General features: G+C 39.1%; 1 protein-coding gene across 1 annotated transcript in view; it reads right to left on the reverse strand.

The window, feature by feature from the left end:
- The window catches only part of DGKQ (diacylglycerol kinase theta), a 112,185-nt gene that overhangs the window by 26,462 nt on the left and 63,116 nt on the right, over positions 1 to 22,607 (reverse strand). The window contains exons 8-15 of the mRNA XM_067553384.1: positions 17,974 to 18,074; positions 16,261 to 16,484; positions 15,335 to 15,425; positions 11,185 to 11,239; positions 9,098 to 9,159; positions 8,637 to 8,787; positions 7,639 to 7,677; positions 5,731 to 5,846 (exon numbers count right to left, since the gene is read on the reverse strand). Of these exons, the coding sequence (XP_067409485.1) occupies positions 5,731 to 5,846; positions 7,639 to 7,677; positions 8,637 to 8,787; positions 9,098 to 9,159; positions 11,185 to 11,239; positions 15,335 to 15,425; positions 16,261 to 16,484; positions 17,974 to 18,074 (839 nt within the window). The remainder of the gene's footprint in view (positions 1 to 5,730; positions 5,847 to 7,638; positions 7,678 to 8,636; positions 8,788 to 9,097; positions 9,160 to 11,184; positions 11,240 to 15,334; positions 15,426 to 16,260; positions 16,485 to 17,973; positions 18,075 to 22,607) is intronic.

The raw sequence follows: 22,607 nt of genomic DNA on the forward strand, positions 1-22,607 counted from the left end.
TTTTTTTTTGAGAGGGCTGATATTTTTCATGCTTGGTCTCAAGCCCAGAAGCAATTAAAAATAATCTTAAAAATGTATTTCACTGCTTGAGTTATCGAAATGTGAGTGAAATCTTGGTCAGTTGTTAGAAGAATATTTCAGACACTTTCTCTGATTTATAGCTCAAAACTTTTAAACACTGCAAACTAAGCAAGTATCTTAACTAGAACAAAGATGAAACTTTTGCTTTTAATTTTTCTTCTCAGGAAATCTGGTTTTAAAATATACTGTGGACATTCAAAAACAGCATATGAAGCATATATTTTTCTTAGTTTTAGAGATAAATACAGAATTTTCTTTTAAATGCACTCATTCAAAAATGTACCGAAAGCCCGATCAAAAGCCCACCAAAATCGGTGTCTTAGCACTGATTTCTGTGAGTTTTAGATCAGGTCCTAGATGCTTAATCAAAACACATTTAGAGTTTGGAAAGGACCTTGCAATCTTGCTTAAGCAAATATAATACAAGCACGTACCCCTTAAAGAACTTTTCTTTAATGTTTTTTACTTATACATAAAGTGCTTTACAAACAGTAAAATCAACAGTACAATACATTCAATAAGAAGACAATAATGACAAACTACATATACTGCATTTGCACATCCTGGGGTGAAAAATTCTGCACCACAGGAAGTGGCAGGGATTGTGGCTGTACTACAAAAAGGCATCATGAATGGTAGTAGGACAGCTAGAGAGTGAATTCTTTTTTTCAGTAGTCCTGTCACTGTACCTTGTCACCTGTCACTGTACCTGTCACCTGTCACTGGATGCAACTGTACCTTGCTCAAGTTCCTTGCTAAAATGGATTCCTCATTAACACATGGAATTCTTTATCGGATACTAATTTGGGGTTCAATTCTGCAGAAATGCTTAAATAGCAGAATCCTGTAGGGGAAGAAACTTTCTTACGTGTGTTCAGCATAATGCTTTATTTGTTACTAATCCTACAATCTGCAGTAAAGGTAAGCAGTATAGTGCTGAACTTCTATTGTCAGAGACAAAGCAGCTTCAACTAGAAGAATGTTTTCCTTTGAGTGGGAATTAAATAGTTATGTGCAAACTGGTTACTCTGATCTGTATTAGGAAGCACAGCTTCACAGGGTTCTAAGAGGTACACATTTCTTTTTATTATTGGTGCAGGTGACTGGGCAGTTCTCATCCTGACATTACAGGGTTTTTTTTAATCTCTTAGTGAAGGCCAATGGGAAAATATGAATTACTGTTTGTTACTTTGTAGAATGGAATATATGACTCTCAGTCTTGTGCAGGTTTTTTTTTTTTCTCTTTATCCTGACTTTGGTATAATGCTTGAAAAGGGAAATTTGCAGAGGGGTTTTGCACTGACTAGTTTTTAGTCAGAAATGTATTGCTTATCTTCCAGAGATAGCTGGAAGACTATGATTTACATGCTGTGCAGTCACCACAAGTTGTTGTATTTGTCAGGATTAGTAGGCTGTGGTTTTGGGCTGTGACAGATTTGTTATTCATGCTAATCCCATTTCTGCAGCATATCCATATAGCCGCGGATGGTGGTGGCAGAACGGAACGAATGAATACAAAGTGTTCTGTGCTGCAAATTTTTTCTTGTGGGAGCAGTTTTTCCCCAGAAGATGCAGACCAGAGAACTAACTGAAATCAACCTAGGTATTTACACTTTAATTCTCTACAGCTGCTCAATGTGAAACATTCTTAGGATTCCCAGAGTTTGGATCTCCATATCCCTGGGTCCGTGTAAGAAGGGTAGTTTCAGCATATTGTAACGTTCACATAATTTTGTATACACCCAGATCAGTAACAATGGGGGTCTGACAAGAGGCTGCATAGAGGTTTGCATATATTTGTGTAATGCTGCAATGTGATCAGTTTGACCAGAGATTCTCTCATCTATCTGCCATCTCTACTCTTCCCTATGAAAGGAGCCCTAGATGTAACGGGATACAAGCGCTCCATTGCTAAATACTTGAAAGGCTGTCATAAAAAAGGTGGAGAAAAGTTGTTCTCTCTTGCCACAAAGGGCAGGACAAGAGGCAACGGATTCCAACTCCAGCATGGCAGATTTAGATTAAATCTCAAGAAAAAACTTCCTACCTGTGAGAGCAGTCGGAGAATGGAACAAACTGCCTAAGGAAGTTGTGGAAGCTCCGTCACTGGAGCTTTTCAAGAGGGGACTGAATAGCCATCTGTCTTGGATGGTTTAGACACATCAAATCCTGCATCTTGGCAGGGGGTTGGATTGGATGACCCTAGCGGTCCCTTCTCACCCTCTGGTTCTGTGATTCCAAGTGGGATTAAGGACAAATCTGCAGAAGCATGTGGCTTTTGCAGTTGAATTGGGCTATTATAAGTATCTGGATGGTTTTATTTACAGGAAGAAATGTGCAAAAATTACCTTGTAAAGTAGCTTTCAATTTAGAATTGTCACTGTCCAGTCATCTTCCAACCTAATATTTTGTGCCAGAAAATGACGCTCTGTAGGTGGCCATCATGGGCAATACAAGGACATTTTGCTCTGCATTGTTGTTCACACATTAATTAAAAAGTCAAAATATTTTCTTTTTACTTAAATATTCTGAAATAAATTTTATTTTACAAAATCCTGAATAGCTGTCAGTCAAATACAGCGAGATGGCAAGGAAAACACACAAAAGGTAGGCAAATCCTACCTGTCTGTCTGCGTGAGAAGCAATGAGAACCACTCCAGTGAATTTTGTATTTAAACTTTACTTTTAATCAAGCTAAATCAGGGTAAAATATATCTCAGGCGGACTTCCATGAAGAGCTCACCAGAGCTGTGATTCTGGACAGAGCTTTAATTTTAAAAGGCATCTCAAATGGAGTAAACGAATTCTTTTGTTTTTATAAATGTGCAAACAATTGATCTGAGAGCAGACCCTAAGTTTTACTGCTTACTTTTGTGCCAAATGATACCTAGCCTTCAAGACTGGAGAAGTTGCAGCTTTTTATTATTATTATTAAAGTTACAATTTACAAAAACAGTTCATGACTTTTATGCTAAAATTGAAAATGTGACAGTTTCTTGTTTTGAACCACACATTCCTTTTCTGGGACTAAATTTTGGTCCATTCTCACTTTAGTCAATTCTTCCACTCCCCAACAGTGACAAAGGAAAAACAAATACAATATAGTTTAGTATAGTACTAAGTTTTAAAATACAAGTATTTCCCACAGCTGTGTGAAGGGTAAAAGATCACATACAATTATAAAAAAAGAACAAACTCTTGCTTGCAGCTCTTGTTAGTTTATTCTAGGTAAGCAATGAGCAACGTAAGCTACTTTCCATGTTAGATGGCCTGACTATCTCAACGTTAACTACTAAAATAAGTTTCATTTTAGAGATTACTGAGTAGAAGCAATAAATTTTATATCATTTAATAATTTGTTGTACATCTTCCTATATATTGAAAGTCCAGCCTCATGGTGCTAATGAGCCCAGGGTTTCTAGATATAACTTGCATCTTAGGATAAGTATCAGGATCTATTATTATTAAATGGTATAAAATGTATTGCTTCTACTCAGTCATCTCCTTACACAAGCAATGTGCCCTTGAAATCACTGGGTATTTTTCCAGAGAAAAAGAAATTTGCTTGGGTTCTAAATCTGTATTGGTCTAAAAAGAGAGAAAAACAAAGTTCATCATTTTTGGTTATCCGCTTTCACGGGTTAAACAGGTAAGTGCTGGGCAGTTTATATAACTGTATAGTGCCAGGAAATATTTACCTGGCCAGAAAAGCTGCATCTCAGGGTCCCTGCATTATCCACACTAGTGATGAGCCCTTTGAGGCCAGAATTTTTTTTTTTTTAAATCTAGGTCCTACATCAACTACGCTGTTTTAAAACAACCTTAATTCACGGCTTTCCCTCCATCCCACCCCTCTAGCTCTTCAGAATCTGAAAGCCATTCCCAATTAAAAACGTTTTTAGGAATATTTCTTTGGCAGCATACAGAGGATGACATGCTGTCTGTGACTTTTCAAGGTAATTTCTATTTTCTGAGCTGACTTGGAGTTTGGATCAGAAAAGTTATTAGTCACTAAGTAGGGTTTAGGAATAAAGCACTTCCATAGACACTCAGATTTTAAGACCAAAAAGGGCCTTTTAGGATAACGTATTCTGACCTTCTGCACAACACAGGCCTGGGAATTTCACCAAATGATTCCTCCACCTAGCCCATAACTTCTGCTTGAGTTACAGCATCTCTTCTAGAAAGACAACCAATCCTCATTTCAAGTCTTCAAGTGGTGAAGAATTCACCACATCACTTAAATTAAGCGGATTTCATTGAAGTTGATTGAGTTATGGATATTAAACTGTAACAAAGTAAATGACTTATTTCGTAACTGCACTACAGAACTCTCACTTTGCCTGGGTTAAAAAGCACAGCATTTAATTAACATGCTTTCATTTCTCTTTCAGGCAGGGGCTTTAAAAAAAGCTCTCCAGAGCCTGTCATAAGTGCCCGTCAGAGGAGGTGCCGCAGAACAGCACATGATGCACCTTCCTCTTCGGGAAAGCGTCTAGCCTTCTGCGTTGCCAGCCTTTCCTGCTTGGCACGGGAGGAACTAAAAAAGATTCTCTCTGCACGGTGACATATTTCAATGGCTTTAGAGAAAAAGGACAGCTTCATCTTAAATTACTTTTCGTACTGTTTACTGGAATGCTACAGAGATCCGTTCATGACTACAGATTAAATTAGTAGGCAATTGTAGTTGAAATATTTGTGCATGTTATTAGTTCCATATATAAAAAAGAAGGTGATTTCACCTGCCATCAGAGCTCATAATGAACCCTACACATTTACAGCCACAGCCAGGCCACACTGTCAGCCATCCCAGGAGTAAGAACACGTAGAGGTCACTCAGAGAAGAAACAAAAGGTATGCCTACACTGCAATTTGATACCCACGCCTGGCCTGTGTGAGAGAGACTTGGGCTAAGTGGCTGTCTAATTGCAGAGTAGACGTTTAGCTCTGGGACCCCTCCCACCTCGCAGGATCCAAATGTCTACACTGCAATTAAACAGGCCCCTCAGACCAAATCAGCCAGCACAGACCAGCCACAGGTCTCTAATTGCAGTGTAGACAATCCCTAAGATTCCTTGGCCCTCCAGTTCCACCCTCAGGAGGAAGAGGGTGACAACATCCTGGGATGCAGCACAATATAGTATGCAGAATATAAATCGGTAAACATGCATGTGCAATTCCCTCTTCTCCCCCAAACAAGGAAATTCATCCACTCAACAAGGGTGGGATCATCCAAGAGTAGACATGTCTATCCCAGAACTACCTAGCAACCAAGGTGAAACACTGAAGCAACTTCGATGTAGATGTTACAGCAAACTGCTATTAAAAGTAAAGGGATTCCATCTAATTTTAGTGATGGTTAAAAGAATTTAGGGGAAAAAATTAAAATGGCTTTTCTCTCCTTTATGGCTTTGTAACTACACCTCACCATCAGTACAAGCAGCCGTTCATACATAGATGTTCAGGGACATAAAATGCAGGTTCTTTCTGTATTCTTTATCATAATGATTACCAAAGCGCAGTCATCTTATGTCTATTTTTGTCTTCCCTTCCCTTCAAATATCAAACAATTTTCATTCCTTTCTCTGAGAAGAGAGCCTGCCTTTTTTTTTTTTTTTTTAAACACAGTATGTAACCTAAAGGTCTTACCAGAACTTCAGGAATCACAAGGGCAGTAAGCTGTTTGTCACTGACAGTTGTATCTTTAGCTAGCATATATATTCTTTCAGCTTCAGAAAAACAAGAAATTTCAAGTACAACAGCACCTGTAACAAATATATTTAAATAATGTTTTAGTTGCAAATAAACTACCTTGATATGAAATTAAGGTAAGGGGAAAAAAGATTACTATGAAAGAAAATTATTTTACAGTACTTAAGAAAATATAAGAAAGTCATCCCTGCAATAAATTGATTACTAATAATGCGAAGTCCTATTAGTATTTAATTTAAAAACCCATCATAAACACAGAAAACTAAAAGGAAAAAACAAAAACTGGAAACCTTGTTGAGAAAGATCCATTACGTAGCACTGTGTGAAATTGAGGAGGTGTTTCAAAACTTAGAGAGGCCAGAGAAATAATATAAAGAGAGCTCAGATATCCAAGCAGGTTGGGAAAAAAAGTCAGCCTAGTAGGAAAAAAAAAAAAAAACAGGCAAAAGAAATCAGATATTTAGTATGAAGGAAATACTGGAAACAATAATGCCAAATAAAAACTAAGAAGAATGATGGACAGCAGATTAGATATGAGCTTGCAATATGAATTGCAGCCAAAAGAAAAACAACTATGCAATTTTGGCTGTTTACTAAGAGCCATCATATCATGGTCCAGGAAGGTGTGATTCCCAGCTAGAGCACTTAACACCATTCTGAGAGTCTCAGCAATAGAAAAATATTAAGGAACTGAACATAATTCAAATAGCAATAAAAATGATTACATGGATTAATTCATGAGCAGAGATCTCTGTAAATCACCCATAAATAAACTGGGAGGTAAGAGGAGGATTATAATAATCTACAATTATTTTCCATGCTGTAAATGCAAAAAAGGAAAAGGAATTGTTCAAAAGCATCCCAGGGATTTGCAATGGTCTTTATAAGGAAAACATCAATATTTACCAGCCACACAGGGGCATAACTGGTACATAGGCAGTAGACTGGGCAAAGAGTATTTAAACCAGATATCAGGGGAAAAAATTCTGAAGATTATTCCACAGCATTACAGGCCTTAATCTTCCAAATTAAGTCACTGAAGCCTCACTAATGCAGTCATTTGAAATTAAGACTGGACAATTCGAAAGTAAGTTGAATGAATCATCGTTTGTTGATAGACAGATAAAAGCTAAAGAAGGTCTTTTCTATCATTTTTTTTACGACATTCAGAATACAAACGCAATCTTGTCAGGTTGCAGCACTCTTAAGGCCGAATGCTCTAATGGTTTTGGAAATGTTTCTTATCTCCCCATTTCTTTCATCCCAGGATGAAATAAACCTCATTCTTTAATCATCAGTAGCAAAGCAATGTCTCAAAGAAAACTTGTGTGTTTTCAGTGGAAGGGTATCAAACCACAGTAAGAATCTTCCAAAAATAACGTATTAACCTCCTCACATCAGACCCAGTGTACTCATTAAAACCATAATGTGGAATCTGTGAAACACTGATCTTGAAATTCCATTTTTTGAAGTTTAACCACAGAAATGAATTCTATCATCTTATTTTTTAAAAAGGACAAAAAGGGGTAGATGGTATTGCCTGCAACAGCTGACTGGTCTAGTTGTGTGAAATTCACCTTCCAAACTCACTTGTAACAGAACTTTATCCCAGCCTTACCACATAAGGCATGAAGCCATTTGATGAAAAACAAGGTTCTAATAAAACATATTGTCCCTTATATAAACATGCTAACATGCTTCACATCTGATTTTTGAAGACTTTTAACTTAGGTGATAAGATCTTTAATATATTCTTTCATCTTAGCGCTTTTAGCATTTGACTGCATTTCTGAAGTTAGTACGTTTTTACAACACGGAACTCAGTTTGAAATGTTAGAGGCTTACCTTGCTCTGAGTAAACATGACTCACAGAAACGAGATTTGCTGCAAAGATTAAAAGAGCACATACTTCAGATTTTGAGTACATGAACAGTGAACATTAAAAGCACTTATTTCAAATAAAAACATTTTAAATCATAAAAACCAGACGGTTTCCCCAACTAACACTTTCCCTCTTCCCAAGTTACCGTAAAAGTTGGTTATTGTTTTTTAAACTCTGTACAAGTAGAAGACAAATTCACCATGGTGTTGAACTTTGAAAACTAAAAGCTACATGAGACTGTGAAAAGGTAAATTTGTTTACTGTAGAAAGGTACAATGTGAATTCCCAGTACTGTTGACAGAATGTATTAGTTGTAATAAAACAAAATTATAAAATGTACTTTATGCTCCCCTTCCACTTCTGAATTAAATTGTGTTGCCACAATTCGAACTCCAATAGCACACATGTCAGATGACAGGTAGCATTAATATATCTGTTAACATCACTACATTTACCTTCTTAAAGGAAGTTATATTCCTGGAGAAGGATCAATATAATCGTATGTATTCTTTGATAAAATACTGACTTTTAGCTCCTTAGGTTTTAAAGAGAATGCACTCATTTAGAATTCATGTGAGTCATTTAAACTGAGAGCAACTTCTTTTGAGAAAAAACCCTAAAAAGGTCAGTGTAATCAAACTTATATAAAGCGACTCAAGTGCCTAAAGAAACATCCCCTCAGACAAACAGCATGCTATCACACACATTTTTATTTCTTACACAAAACCGCCAGCATGTTAAGATAAAAGCAAAGGAAATTTTTCACTTTTCAGATAAAACATAACAAGAAAAAAATAGTGATTTTTGCAAGATAACATTAGCCTATAAAGAGATCGTAAACATACATAAGCAAAATTGGTAGAGAAGAAACAGAATTTTCCTCCAGCATGTTCTTCTATACATATGAACAGAGAGTTAAAGCAAGTCCTGGTAGTCTCAAAGATAACACTATTTGACTTACTTCTGACAGCTAAATCATCCTTGAGGATGTTCGTGTATTCTTCAGCAGAGAGTTGAGGTGGCAAACCACCCACAAACAAATTTACCCGCACAACAGATTTATTATTTTCTACAATGTAAAATCTTGTTTGATTCATCTGACGTATTGAAGTCTAGAAAAAAAGAATCAGAATTAGTCATACTACAACATGGTATATAGCAGGGGGAAACCCATAATAGCATTTAAAAAGAACTATGTAGGTCTGAAGCAATGCCACTGGCAACCAAAACTTGGTATTCTGAAGGAATTACATATTACAAGAATTTACGCTTCAAAACCAGACTGCTCTGTTGATTAGCCTATAAGTAGTGCAGATGCTCAGTGGCATGAAAATTAAAATTACTCAGAAATCGAGAAAAAAACTATTTCACACAACCAATCAGAAAGCACAAGTCATATTGATTATTTCTTTATTTGTTTACCTTTCTTATGTCCTTAAGTCTGCTAAAGACCATCTCCTGGTCATCCAGCACCATTCGCTGAACTAAAGAAATAAAAGCAATTACTACATATTTCTTTAAAAAAGTCTAAATTATTACACAAATCAATTAAAAAGCAACAACAAATAAAAATCACTGGATTAGGGAAATTAACGCCTTGAGCTATGGCTTATCACTTTCTTTAATACTGAACACAAGAAAAAATATGAAAACACAAGCTACAAGCCACATTCAACATCCACACTCTGAAGATGCTTTAAACTGCACAACTGTTAATTTGCACAAAGCTTTTAAGTTCCCTTCTGGTCCCCTACCCTTGATTTATTTATTTTAAAGAATAGTGACGTTTTGCAGCTAATCACAACCAAACACCACTCTGGTAACAAACTAACTGTTGGAAAGCAAATGACTAGGAAACACATGACTCATCCTGATGGACAGAAAGACAACACTAACCACAACATTTTAATGCATTACCATGGTGGCAAGCAGGTGCATGGTTTATGCGTGACCCTGAACAATGGCACTTTTGCTCAACTGCTGCAAAACCAAACGATCAGCGAAAGAACCATCCAGTAAACAAACCCCATTCACAGGCCTCTGAGATGAAACAATTTGACTGGGTTTATTATTAGATAATTTATTCTGTTTATGAAGGAAACCAGGTAAGGTTACAATCACGTTACAAGGCAACGTAGATATTTCTATGGCCTCTATCAGAATAGTATTCGAGTGCTTCCCAAGATTTAATTTATCCTCCCATTTTACAGATTGGGAACGGAAAGAGAGAGTGAAAGACTGGGGCAAATCCATCAGGGCACATCTACCCTGAAAAGAAAAGGTGTGTTTTTAACTCAGGTTCGCTAACTCCGGCTAAATCCGCAGTGAAGACACGGCAGCATGAGTTCAACCCCAGGCTCCCTGAGGGTATACGTCTTTTGCAGCCAAAACTACGCATGGGCCAGCCCACCCACGCTAGCTTGAATCCAGCTAGTGCATCACCAGCTTCGGTTCAGGCTAGTGAAGCAGGTACATTGCCAGGCGCCATGCCGGGCTGGTACTATCTGCACTGAAGCCAGCACTGTGCTGTCTTCACTACCACTGCTGCCCGCACTAGCGGGATTCACGCTGGCCTGGGTAGGCGAGGCCAGGCGCAGCTTTTGCCATGAAGACCTCACCCTAGAGGCTTTAACTCGAGCAGCTAACCTGGTGCTGTGTCTTCACTGCTACCTTAACCCACATTAACAACAGATACAGCCAAACAGCAGCACAGAAAAGCTTCTCTGCACTGGTGGTCTGCTTTAACAGCCAAGTTACTGAACTAATTAACTAACAGCTGCCACTAAATAGCATCTTCCAAAACCAGTCCTTTTCACCAGTGGATAAGTATGCATCGGAAAACCAGAAAGCGGGGTGAAATTTCTCATGCAAATACTTTTTCATGGAAAAATGCAGATTCGTGTCCACCAAAACAATTAACAAATTCAGGTCAATTTTGGCAAATTGTTTCGGTCAAACAAAAATTTGAGTTAACTTCAAAACAGTTTGTTTTGCTTCAACTTTGTGTTTTGGAATTTCACTATTTTCTTTAACAAATTAAAAAGATTAAAAAGCCTTAAAAAAAATAAACAAAACTTTCTTTCAACCCAAAACTATTTTTTTTTTTTTTTTTACTTTTGCTTTTTGCTGAGGGGAGTAAAAACACAAAACAAAACTCTGTTTTGGTTTGACTTGAATTGACTTTTTTCCCCATGATTTTTCGGTTTGTCCACTAAACCAAAAAATCTCGTATTTGCACATCTCTACAGAAAACACAACCTTGCTAGTACAAAGAAGGGAGAGTAAAGTACTAAACACACAATCTATGGTGACAATTTAAAAAAAGCATTTCTGATTCAGTATTTCAACGTTTTTCACCATAGTAGTATAAATAAGTGTCTGTCAGTTATTGGAGGATCACCTGTGAAAATTAAATAGGGATGTATTAAAATTAAAATACATAAATGCATACCATAGGACTCAACTACAGTAATTCATTGGGATGGAATAGCAAACATATCTTGACTTACCTTGCTTACTGCTCATAAGTACTTCTACCAGTTTGAAATTCTGGAGGCATTCCGTCTGCCAAGAGACGACACATTTAGACGCACATTTTCATAGGTAATACATTTGCCATAGTTTTGTGTTCTTTTAATGGTTACATTACAACATTAACAGGCAAAAGAAAATGAAATACCTTAAATTAACTTGAGACTCAGGGTGGGTGATGTAATATCTTTTTACTGGACCACTTCTGTTGGTGAAAGAGGAAAGCTTTCGAGATAGGCAGAGCTCTTCTTCAGGTCAAAACCTCAAAAAGAGCGCCGTGAGCTCAAAAGCTTGCCTTTTCACCAACAAAGTAAACCACAATGGAAGATATAGAATTGTCCTTTTCCTTTTCTTTCCATTTCAGTTGTCCCTCCCACACAAAGCCTCAAACAGCCCGATTTCTTAGCTACCAATGCAACCCATACATCAACTGGAGAGACAGCTGTTCAGCAGCACAGTTAACTCTCTTCCCTCAGCAGCTGAGTGTGCTATTGAAACATTTCCACACTGATGATCTAGTCAAAGGGAGCAGAATGGGGAATGGATCACAGACCTTACAAATGGCAGTGAAAAATACCAGCCCATCAGGCCAAACTGTGGATGTGGATTTCACTTACAAGTTATATTAATTATCTACAGCTATTGACACAACAGAGTCATACTCTTGGAGCAAAACACTACTGCATGGACATGGAACTGTTTAAAGTCTTGACACATTATGACAGGGGCAGGGAGGGGGAATCTTACCTACGTACCCCTTGGTCCTTGCCTAGAGTCATTCAATCAGAATATAAGAGGAAGAGCCACAGCAACGCCCAGTACTGCTCACATCGGGGACACACACACACACACACACAAGAATGGGCAGCTAAACACCTGAATATCAGATTAAAATGGCTGGTATCCTTACTATTAAAGAATCTAATAATCTGATTGTCCACCACTACACTAGGTCTATCTACTACCCGGGACTGGTGAAAGCATACATCCGAGGTTCACTTTATGTATTAATTTAGGCTAAGGGTGTTTGGAATCTCTCAAAGGAGGACTTTAACATCCACAAACTTCGGATAATCATCTATCACCAGTGGATGTTCAAATGCATCTGCCCTGCGGGGTCTGGGAAACATTGTACAAGAGCTTTCGCATGAGACAGAATTCCCCCTGCTAAGATGATAAGAATTCCCGCCCATGAGAACATGAATGGCAATATATGGTCCACACTGCTCTTCACAGGCACCAAGTAAGCACATTGGCATCAAGCATCTGAACGTACCATGGAAAAGGCTAACCGGGAGCATGAATTCTCTAGGGGTTATGAATGCGAGAGGATGTGACAGCAGGTGCTAACCAAAGAGCTACACACTACCGTGAAGGACTTGGGCTTTGGGAAACTAGTGAACTTTCACTGTAGCTCCATGACTGCACATTTCCACCAAATAATCATAGAAATGTAGGGCAGGAAAGGACTTTGGGAAGTTATCTAGTCCACCCCCGTGCACAGAGACAGGACCAAATAAATCTAGACCACCCCTGACAGGTGTTTGTCTAACCCGTTCTTAAAAATATCCAGCGACATCTTTAAAACATGTCAACGTTTTGGGGAAAAGGGGGATTATACTTGGAGGAGACTTTAATCGCACCCCGATTCCTTACTCGGACAGACTGGTTAAAAGAGATAAGGGGACAGGGAAGCAGGGGTAGCACTCATGCCTCTGGGCCAACAATTCAATCTCTCAGGGGAAAAAGAGATGACACATTTTGTTCAAACCATCAGTTATAGACTAGAAGAGACGTAACATTAATCTCTAAATCCATAATAAAGCAGACAAGCTCGTTACATGGTCAGGCCATAAATTAGTGGCAGTAATATTTGATGGCTGGGATGGACCATCAGCAAAAGAAATACGGGCTACTTCTGCTGCTGATTATAAAAACTCTATTCCTCAGATACTCCAGGCTCTGAAGTTATTCAGAAATATCTGGAAGGGCAGGCTTGCCAAAGATAAGCAAAATTGATAAAGAAACTTTAGATAAAAAATAACAGAAGAACCAATCTAGAGACAACAGCAAATAAGAAAAGCGCTAAAACTCTAGGACCTGATGGCTCTCCAGCTGAATATCACATGGTATTTAAGCAGGTATTAGTGGGTCTCTTGGGAGGTACCTTCAATGTTATCCTGCTAGGGGAGGTACTTCCACAACCTATGAAAGAAGCTACTGTGGTGGTTCTCCTTAACCATGGAAATACAGTGGAAGCTTTTGTTTCAAGTCTTGTCTCATAAGGACTTTGGCCTCTGGTTCCTTCAATGGATAACTGCTGTTCACACCAGCCCAAAAGCAATTTTGCAAGTTAATGGGGTTAAATCTCCCCTTTTAATTACAGAGAGGGACTAGCCAGGGATGTCTATCAAGTCAGCCAGCTCAAAGCAGTAATGGACTGGGGGCATTCTAACCCAGCCAAACATGGGGTCTTCATGGAACAAGAAAACTGTGGCCGTGTAAACATCACCAGGCTACCATGGATTAATAAAAGATCACACCCACCAAAAATTTACACACATCCTTTAGCAAAGACTACTCAATGGGACTGGAATAGAACTAGAGGTTAAATAAGTTATTCTCCCTCGCTAACATCACTCATTGCAAATAATCCAGATCTTAATCCAAATAGCAAACAGACAGCTTCAAAGATCAAGAGCCATAGAATACAATGATTGGCCGGCTATTTGGTGAAAAAACTTTTCTAATTTATTTAGAGACCAAAACTAATTTTAACTGGACCCTCTCCACTGATACCAGTACTTTCAAGTCAGGCGTTATGTTTCTTAACTTTCTAGAAAACTTGATTTATACAGAAAGCTAACTTTAGTAGCAGTGATCGCAACTGATCAATCAGGAAACAAAAGAATTATAACTAACTTATATCAATCTTTGAAGACAACTTTCCTAATAAAATTACAAGGATGGATCTTTCTGCATTGTGGCCTTTTTCTGAGACCAGAAGGTGTCCAGAACAGACATTGGGCTTTTCACCTTATGATCAGAACCGACAGAGTTACCATCTCTAAGGGGCTTCGCATCCAAATCTTCTTGAAACAATAGGGCTTTCAGCTTGTTCTGGAACTCCCTGCATGCTCTCGGGATGCATGTGATGCAAATAGAGCCACTCGAAGGACAGCAGCACTCAACAAACATCTATTATGAGCATCCAGTGCCAGGAAAACAGCTGGACAAGAGCTGCACCTTTGAAAGCCTGGTCTCTTCACCTTCAGATCTGCCATGGGACCAGTAGTTGGAATCAAAAAGCTCTCTAAACTACACTAAGAATAAACTTGACTAAACAACTAATTTATTAAGATGAACACTAACTATAACACAGTAAACCAAGGCACCACAATCTTCTAAATGAAGGATCTGGCTCCAAAGGAACCAAATTGGTGCATATCCATCGGTGCTGTGGATGGAAGATGTTAAGGCATGTCCCATTTTACAATCTTCCCTCGGAACATTCAGCAATGCAGAAGGCAGGGACAGGAGAGATGCATGAATGCTCCAATAGGCCCTGCTATGAGAAGGTCCCATCTTCTGAGCTGCACCAGCCAGCACAGCCCACAAGTAGGAATCTGCAGATGACACTCAAGAAAGAATGCAAGGTTTTCTCCAGTTCCAGCACGAGGTTTGAAAGCGGATTTGCATATCAGTCTGGTTTAAGTATTCAAGAGATTACATGCACAAAAGATGTTTGCTCAGGATTGAGAAGTCTCCTGTTGTAAGAGTAAATTTGCTTGGCCCATCAGAAATGGGGGGAGGCTTTCAGTACGGAGCTATTAGGTCTGTTGTATTATGCCATGTTGGAAAGCTGCTCTCTACAATAAAAGGTGGTCCAGTAAAAGATACTGCCTCACCCACCTTGTGTCTGTTGTATTATGCTCAGATGTTTTCCCCCCAGTTTTGGCACTATGCAAGTCAGAAGCTATCATTTGCTGAGCATTAAAAGACGACTGCTGTTCAGTACAGGGAAAGCAATATATCAATTTTTGTAAACTATGCTTTTTCTTTTGAATGAACTGTTAGGTTAGTTCACACGAAGCACAAAGAAATGCCTACGCACTTTATGTTGCTTACCTTCCGTCCTAGTAGCGGGAGAACTTCTTTAATTACTGTCTGGGTGGTGCTTTCCTTATCGATTCGTAGCGAGATATATGCCATTCCAACTCTAGACAAAAAAAATATTTAAAATTAAAATCACTTACATAGGGAGGATTAGCTCAGGAGATAGAGAAGGGACGCTCTCAATCCCGGTACAAAGATCCCAGCTGCAGTTCAGCCCCAATCAGTAAAAAACTTGTTACCAGCTGACAAAATTAAGCTGTTCACAAGCCTCAGTTCCACTCTCATTGGAGAGGTGGGAACCACTACCCTTGAAGCCAGTCACTGACACCCCAATGCTGCATGCAACTTCACCTATGTAGGCATACATCTCGGCCCACTGAAACCCATGGGCCTCTGTCCAGGCGGAGTCACTTGCCGGACTGCGATCTACAGTTTTTGTCAATCCAGCTGGGACTGAGCTGGCAATCTCAGCAGTGTTGTAATCATCTACCCTGTTACTAACATGGGAAAGACTCTAATATACATTACTTGATCTTAATGTTCTCTTTAAATCATGAAGCTGTCACAATAAAGCTTCTACTCATCATTTGTACATGGATACAATTTGCTTAAAAAGTTACATCACCTTGGATTAACACACAGTTCTACAACTAAACAAAGATGCAGGATCTCCCCAACCATGAGAAGGCACCCATTGACTCAAACATGCATTACTGGGGGCTAAATCTATGTAAGAGTTTATTTAAGAGTTTAGAAATGAAGAAAAAATGAAAGCTTAAATAACTGCTATGCCAACACATCACTTAAATATAGTGGTGTGGATTTTGTTGTCCATTACACTTGTGCAACTTTAACAACTGCAACATATTTTCCCGGTCAGAACAAAAGGCAAAATTGGCTGAGCAGAGTCACCTTGCAAAAAAAAGGAAAGCACTCACTTCAGCCAACCGGGATAAATTCTTATTACTTCATGATCCTTAGATTTGGCTCTGATGATCCAGGCTTCAGGAACAGCCTCTCTGAACACTGGTGCTGGGTTGATTTCTTCTGTGGCATCATTCCTGTTGATGATGTCATCAGGGAACAAGGTCTGCTGAGTAAATGTCTGGAGCTCATAGTGCTGTTGATCATCATTTATGTAGTATGCCCTCAGCGCGGCCTCCTACACCACCACATAAAATAGAGTAATTCACACTCCTGATATATTGCTTGGACACAATTATGAAATTCAGTTAGTTCATGCACTTTAATAGGCTCTTTTAAAGGAACATAAAAACAATAAATAGACCACTATAGAAAATAAGAATATGCTTTCACAACAAAGTTTAGTGATGTAAAACACAAGAGGAAAGCTTCACTCTTTTCACCAGAATCCCAATATATAGATTTTGATGGTGCCTGGAGTATTTTTGTCAAGCTATGGCAATTTTGCTTGATTTATCATTTTAATATAAATGTAGTGAGATGCAATGGACACTCAGCTTCAGGATTCACTCTTGTACGGAGAGGTAAATTGTACTTCTCTGCACCCGCTGGACACACGGAGGGATGTACAGCTGCCTGCCTTTGCTCCAGGTTTCCATCAAAGAGAGCCACTCTAAGCTCTGGATCTCCTACTTCATAGCCACTCTGTTCCCCAGGCCAACATCACCCTCTTTGGGGCTGTCCTGGCCAAGTAAAGATCATTCCCACCTGCAGCAGACTGAACTTTGTAGCCAACCTGCCATTACAGCTCTGTTCCACCACTAGAGACCTCTGTCAGAGCCTGCATCACCTTCAGTCACCACCAACCCCGCACTGAATGTGCCCCAGTAGGTCATTTTTGTGGACTAGTAATTTTTTATGTTTTGGGAGAATACAACAGCCAAAATAATTATGCTTGAAAAATACCAAGCAATGATAAATTTTTTTGCACTGTACATTATCTTTCTTAACTATTTGGATGTGGATCATCAACAGTAATTTTCAAAATGTCAGTTAATTTTGAGTACATTATCAATTTAGGAGGCGGTACATAATGATAACGGAGTTATTTACTGACTGAAGTTGACATTTTTTTTGGTAATATTCTATATAGATTCCTACACTGCATCTACCAGAGTGCTTATTAGAGTTATCACCACTCTCTTCTCCCTCATTCCACAGACAGTTTGGTTTTTATTCAAAAGCAGTTTTAGTATGTCTAATACGGTAAACAGAAAAATGGACATATGCATCAGTCTTAAAAGATAGGTTCATGTACGTGTAAGCTTCCAGTGATTGTCCAGACTGGATTCAAAATAATTAAATACTATATATTTAGAGAGAAGAGCATCCCTGGTATTCCAGCCAATAGCTCACCTATCACTAAAACCACATTTGAACGTTCGACACAATAGGTGAGTTACTGCTGAAAACATAATGATTGCTACGTACTTCTGTGGAGTCTCTGCTGTCTGCATATCTAAATCCATACCTCATAAAATAGTCTGAAATACCAGGAATATGAACAGTGCTATCCAGAACAAAGTTATGTTCTAATATTCTGGCTAGAGTGCAAGCAGGTTTTGTCGTCATTGTGAGATGAACTATATGTGTAAATCATTGTATATGGGGAAAGGTGGAGGCCAACATAATCCAACAAAAACATTATCTGTTGGAGGTTCTCTTACCACAACCTCTTCGCTTTTTGCGATCCGTGGAACAGAAATCAGTCGAAATTGATTGCGTTTGACTGCATCATTGCCATCAAATATCTTCAATGTTTGTTTACCTAAAAAAATCAAATGTTTCTATTTGAACAAACACATTTAATAGAGGCATGTCACAATAAGAAGTGTGTATGCAAGCCATGAACGGACAATGTAACTTACAAAAATCTGCTTTTAATCAGTTTTAAAGAGTAATGTTTATTTGCATTTTCTTCATAAGTTTTGAGACTCCCCTTCCATTACTTTTATTTTCCTGCTGTTAGGCTAAAATGTAACTTAACTACGGAAAAATGAACTAAAAATTTCCTTCAAATGTCAATTTCACCTTTGGTTTTCATCCAAGCATTTGATCTATGGTTTTCTAATTATTCTCCCCTTAATTTCAAATCTCATTAGCCTAATTTTTACCAATTCAGCAACAGGGAACCCAAAATAACTGACTGATGCCTTCAGATCAGTTGTGGCAAGTCTGATGACTGTGATTTGGAGAACAAAACATTGCTTAAAATAACCAGTACCTAACAGCCGATTAAATGTAAAAGGAAAAGTTTTTAAAAATGATGTTACCTTTTTTAAATTGTCCCATGCATTTTTTAAAATGAAATGTTTTCCTTATCTACATTATATTTAAATCTAAAATCTGCAATAAAAGCTGCAATAAATCGAACCGTTTACACAGACAGCACACTGACAGCTCCCAGCTGGTGAAGAAGCAAGGCTTTTGGCTTCAGCTCTCCTCAAAATGGAGGCAATCGTGGAATCTGATACATTCCACTGCACAATAATGCTTTCATTTTTTTAAATTAATTACACAAATTTTAAACAAACTAACTCTCCATACAAATCTTACAGAACGCTGGGGTGAAACCACCAATCACAAGAGTCAGTTCCTGCCACTTCCAATGTTGGAGTCAAATTTATTTCAACAAATAAGGGGCTACGATCTGAGGAACACTCTTCTGATCCCATTTCTACATAAGAGGTATGGGGAATAAGGGGGTAGTTATATTTAGACCCCTATGAACAGAGGTATCAGACAACATATCACAGCTGAGAGTAGTTTCCTGCACAAAACACACGGACAGTTTTGGCTTTAGAGATGTAACAGAGTTTGAACTCAAGCAATGCTGACAAAAGATCCGCTCTTGTAACTAACCAGTCCTCATGCACACATCACACACTCAGTCACAAACCCAGTACAACCCTTCAGGAATGTGGGCAAATAGCTTTTACCATTGAAGTAACAAAAGCCTGAAGAATAGTCCTTTTTGTATCTCGGTACAAGGCATGTGGAGAATGAATCCTCAGCTCAACAGAAATAACTGTATCTGCACTTAATAATGCTGGTATCCAACTTCTTCCCTCACTTACAGACTGGAATTAGTTCCGAGTATGGCAGAAAGGACGCAAGGGTTTCTGTCTGCAAATAATCTTGATATCTATGTTCCATTAATGATGCTAACCGATCAGAATTCCCCACAGAAGGATGAAATAAGACAGCGGATGAGATGGGTGGACGTGGAGGAGTAAAATGAAAAACTAGCTACTGGAAAAGCAAGGTACAGAGGAGCAGAACCCTCAAGAGAAATCCAGCCCAACTCATCTCTTTAATCAGGCACCCAGACACTACAATGATGGGCATCAATGCCTACAATAAATACGCAGCCAGGGCACTTCAATATCTTGCTGTGAGCTTTCAGAGCCATACGAGACCTGGAGACAGCATATTCTGTGGGTCCTGGTCTATTGTATGTTCTGTCACCACAATTAACAGGGGTGGTTTGGAACAAATAGCCATACCAAATTATGATCGTACGGGGCAGAATCTTTTCAAACAGAAGTCCTATATTTCTATGGCCCTCACGCTTAGTCTATGTCCTGCAACTTTCTTGTTGAGGTTCAAAACTGATAGTTCCTTTCCAGTTTTTTGTGAGTGGTAACGCCTACTACACATTGTAAGGATACTGGCAGAGATTTAGGAGGAGGGGGTATTTATTAGTTAGGTTTTTTCCCTCCTCTAAGGTTTTTCCTCTTTGCCTCAAAAGACATCTTGCCTCTCCTACCCCCACCATAATACAATAGTTATTGCCGGCTCTGTGAACAACAAGATGTATAACTTACAACCTGCGGGTGAAGGTCTGCAGGCAGCACTGTGAACGAGCCCCATGGAAGGGAAAGCACCACAGAGTTGAGTTAAGTCTGGTTCTCAGGTCCAGCAGCTCAATCTGTGCTAGTATTAATGATGTCAATATTGCTAAAATGGGTGCAAGAGCCAAGATCTTGTCTACATTACATTTTTACAAGGTCTGTACTGTGAACATGAGATTTTATGCACAAGTGCTGCGGTGTCCTGCTTATTCTCCTCATTACAACAGCAGCTGCTACCGCTCTGAAAGAAACCAGATGTAGGGATAAAAATTCCCCAGCTGGGTGTGATGACGAGCAAGGAGAGCTGGGCTGCATTAAAAGGCTGGGATACTAGCCTTTCCACGGGGTAGAGTGAGATGCCTTAATTTGTTGAAAAGCCATTCATTTATTTCAATTGGTCTTTTAGACACTTTCTTCTTCAGACGCACCCGACCACTTCCCCCCTCCTTCCATCATGAGAATCTTCCCTCCTTCCAGAGGGCAATGGATGCTGCTCCTTCCACAGCCCAGCAATGTTGTTCTCAGCATTTGTCCTTCAGGAGCTGAGCACAGCACATCTGCAAAGCTTGGTGAACACGAGGAGCTTGTGACCTAAGGATCTGAACTGTGACCCACCGCAATCCTATCACCGGATCAGCAGCTTAGGGGGAAAAGGCGCATTTCAAAACAAAGCCCCAAACTCTCACAAAGACGAGTTCTCAACGACTTCTCCTGCAAAACTCTGCAGCACGTACAAGTATTCTGAGCAAAGGAACAGACTTCTACCGGAGAGTTGGACTTTTGGGTGTCTGCTCCTAAGATACAGGCCTCTGGACATAGTATATGCATCACCTCAGAAAGGAACCTTTCATTACTTGGCAGAAGCTTGGAACTTGGTCAGAGTAGCTGTCAGGAGTAGTTAAGGATCACTACAATAAGTGTTCAAATTTTGCCTCTTTTCATGGATGTTTTACAACACCCTATACTACCACACACCAGACTTTATCAGCACTGGGTTTTGATCTTCTATAACAAGGGAGAAATTTATTTAACTTCTTTTTTTGGATGCCATGGAGATTGGTCCTGTTCTGAAGCAGGGTGGGCAGGGCATGGATAGATGGCTCTGCATGGCTTAAGGCTGTAGTAAGACAGATAAAGGGTAAAGATGTCAGGTTAGGCAATGCCTCCTTGGACTAAAGGAGTCCCACTATTCACCATAAACCTGAAGGAGTCTCTCCCTGGGGAGAAAAGGAAAGAAAAAGGAGAAGAAGATCTTTTAGGAATCACAGCACGGAAAATTCTACAGCGAAAGGTTGTATTCGTGGACACTTCTGTTAAGTGCTGTCACCCTATAGTGCTTTTAGCTTCAACCCTTTGCACGGCATCCAAATGTTATGTAAGGGAAAGGGTTATTGTGATCTAATACAAAAAGGTTACAGCTACGTTAAAGCCACTGCAAGGGAGGAAATAGGTACAAGTTAACAGCAAACAAGGTGTGAAAAGGCGGGTGGTTAAGGTAGGAAAAAAGAATGACAAGAACTCTAAACTCAAAGATAACAAGAACCAACCTTCCAGCTCTGCAATCTGCATCACAACCGTAATGCTTAGAGAAAGAGCGGTGACAGCTACATCTTACTGCCCTGCACCTTTCCTGATTCTGCTGAAGGTTTCATTTCCATCTCTTGCCATAGTGGAATGACGCTCGGAAGCAGATCTCAAGTTTCTTCTTTCCTATAAGAATGCTTTCAAAATGGGTATCTGGCAATATTTTAGAAGCCTCATAGCACCTTAGATCTGTTTAAGAAATACTCTTACGTACAATCTAGACACAGTGTAGTGACTGGCAACATTACGAGAGCCCAAATTCTTTTTCCAGAAGTTGGCTTCGGCTTTGGAATATAATGATAGCTGGTAACGACTGGAAATGTTCTGATGTAAATGGAACAAATATACATTTTGATAGAGATCTTACTGAGGCTCTTATGACCATTTTTTCATGTGGGAATAAGGAAAATGTAATGACAGTCATTCTTCCTCACTTTAAGTTACACTTGAAGCTCAACTTTCAAGGAGAGAAACTTAGTAGCAGAGTTTTACAATTTTGGAATAGTCAAAAGTAATCGGGTAGTTTAAATCCAGTCCAGTTACAAGTCGGAGTGACTGGAGTACTTAGAGAAGACTGATTTCTGGCAATCCATCATCTGGATGAAAAGTGTCAGTAGATTCACTCTATTTTTGAAGTTGAACATATCTGAGGCTTTAGCAACGTGAAGATGTTAAAAGAAATGGTTTGTGAATCTATCTTTTATCTTTCACTGCACAGTCCTTCAACTTTAGAGTCCATGGACCTGACTTGTATCTGGGGCAGTCATATTGTGTACACCTGTGCAAAGGTAAGTATGATGACAAACGGAGTCTTGGATGTTAACCAAGCATCTAAAATCACAAATGTACCAGGCCAGTCTGCC

This window comes from Emydura macquarii, unplaced genomic scaffold (assembly GCF_026122565.2).
Source record: "Emydura macquarii macquarii isolate MOO-44397 ecotype Brisbane River unplaced genomic scaffold, CSIRO-AGI_Emac_v2 contig_1451, whole genome shotgun sequence".
Taxonomy (NCBI): domain Eukaryota; kingdom Metazoa; phylum Chordata; order Testudines; family Chelidae; genus Emydura; species Emydura macquarii.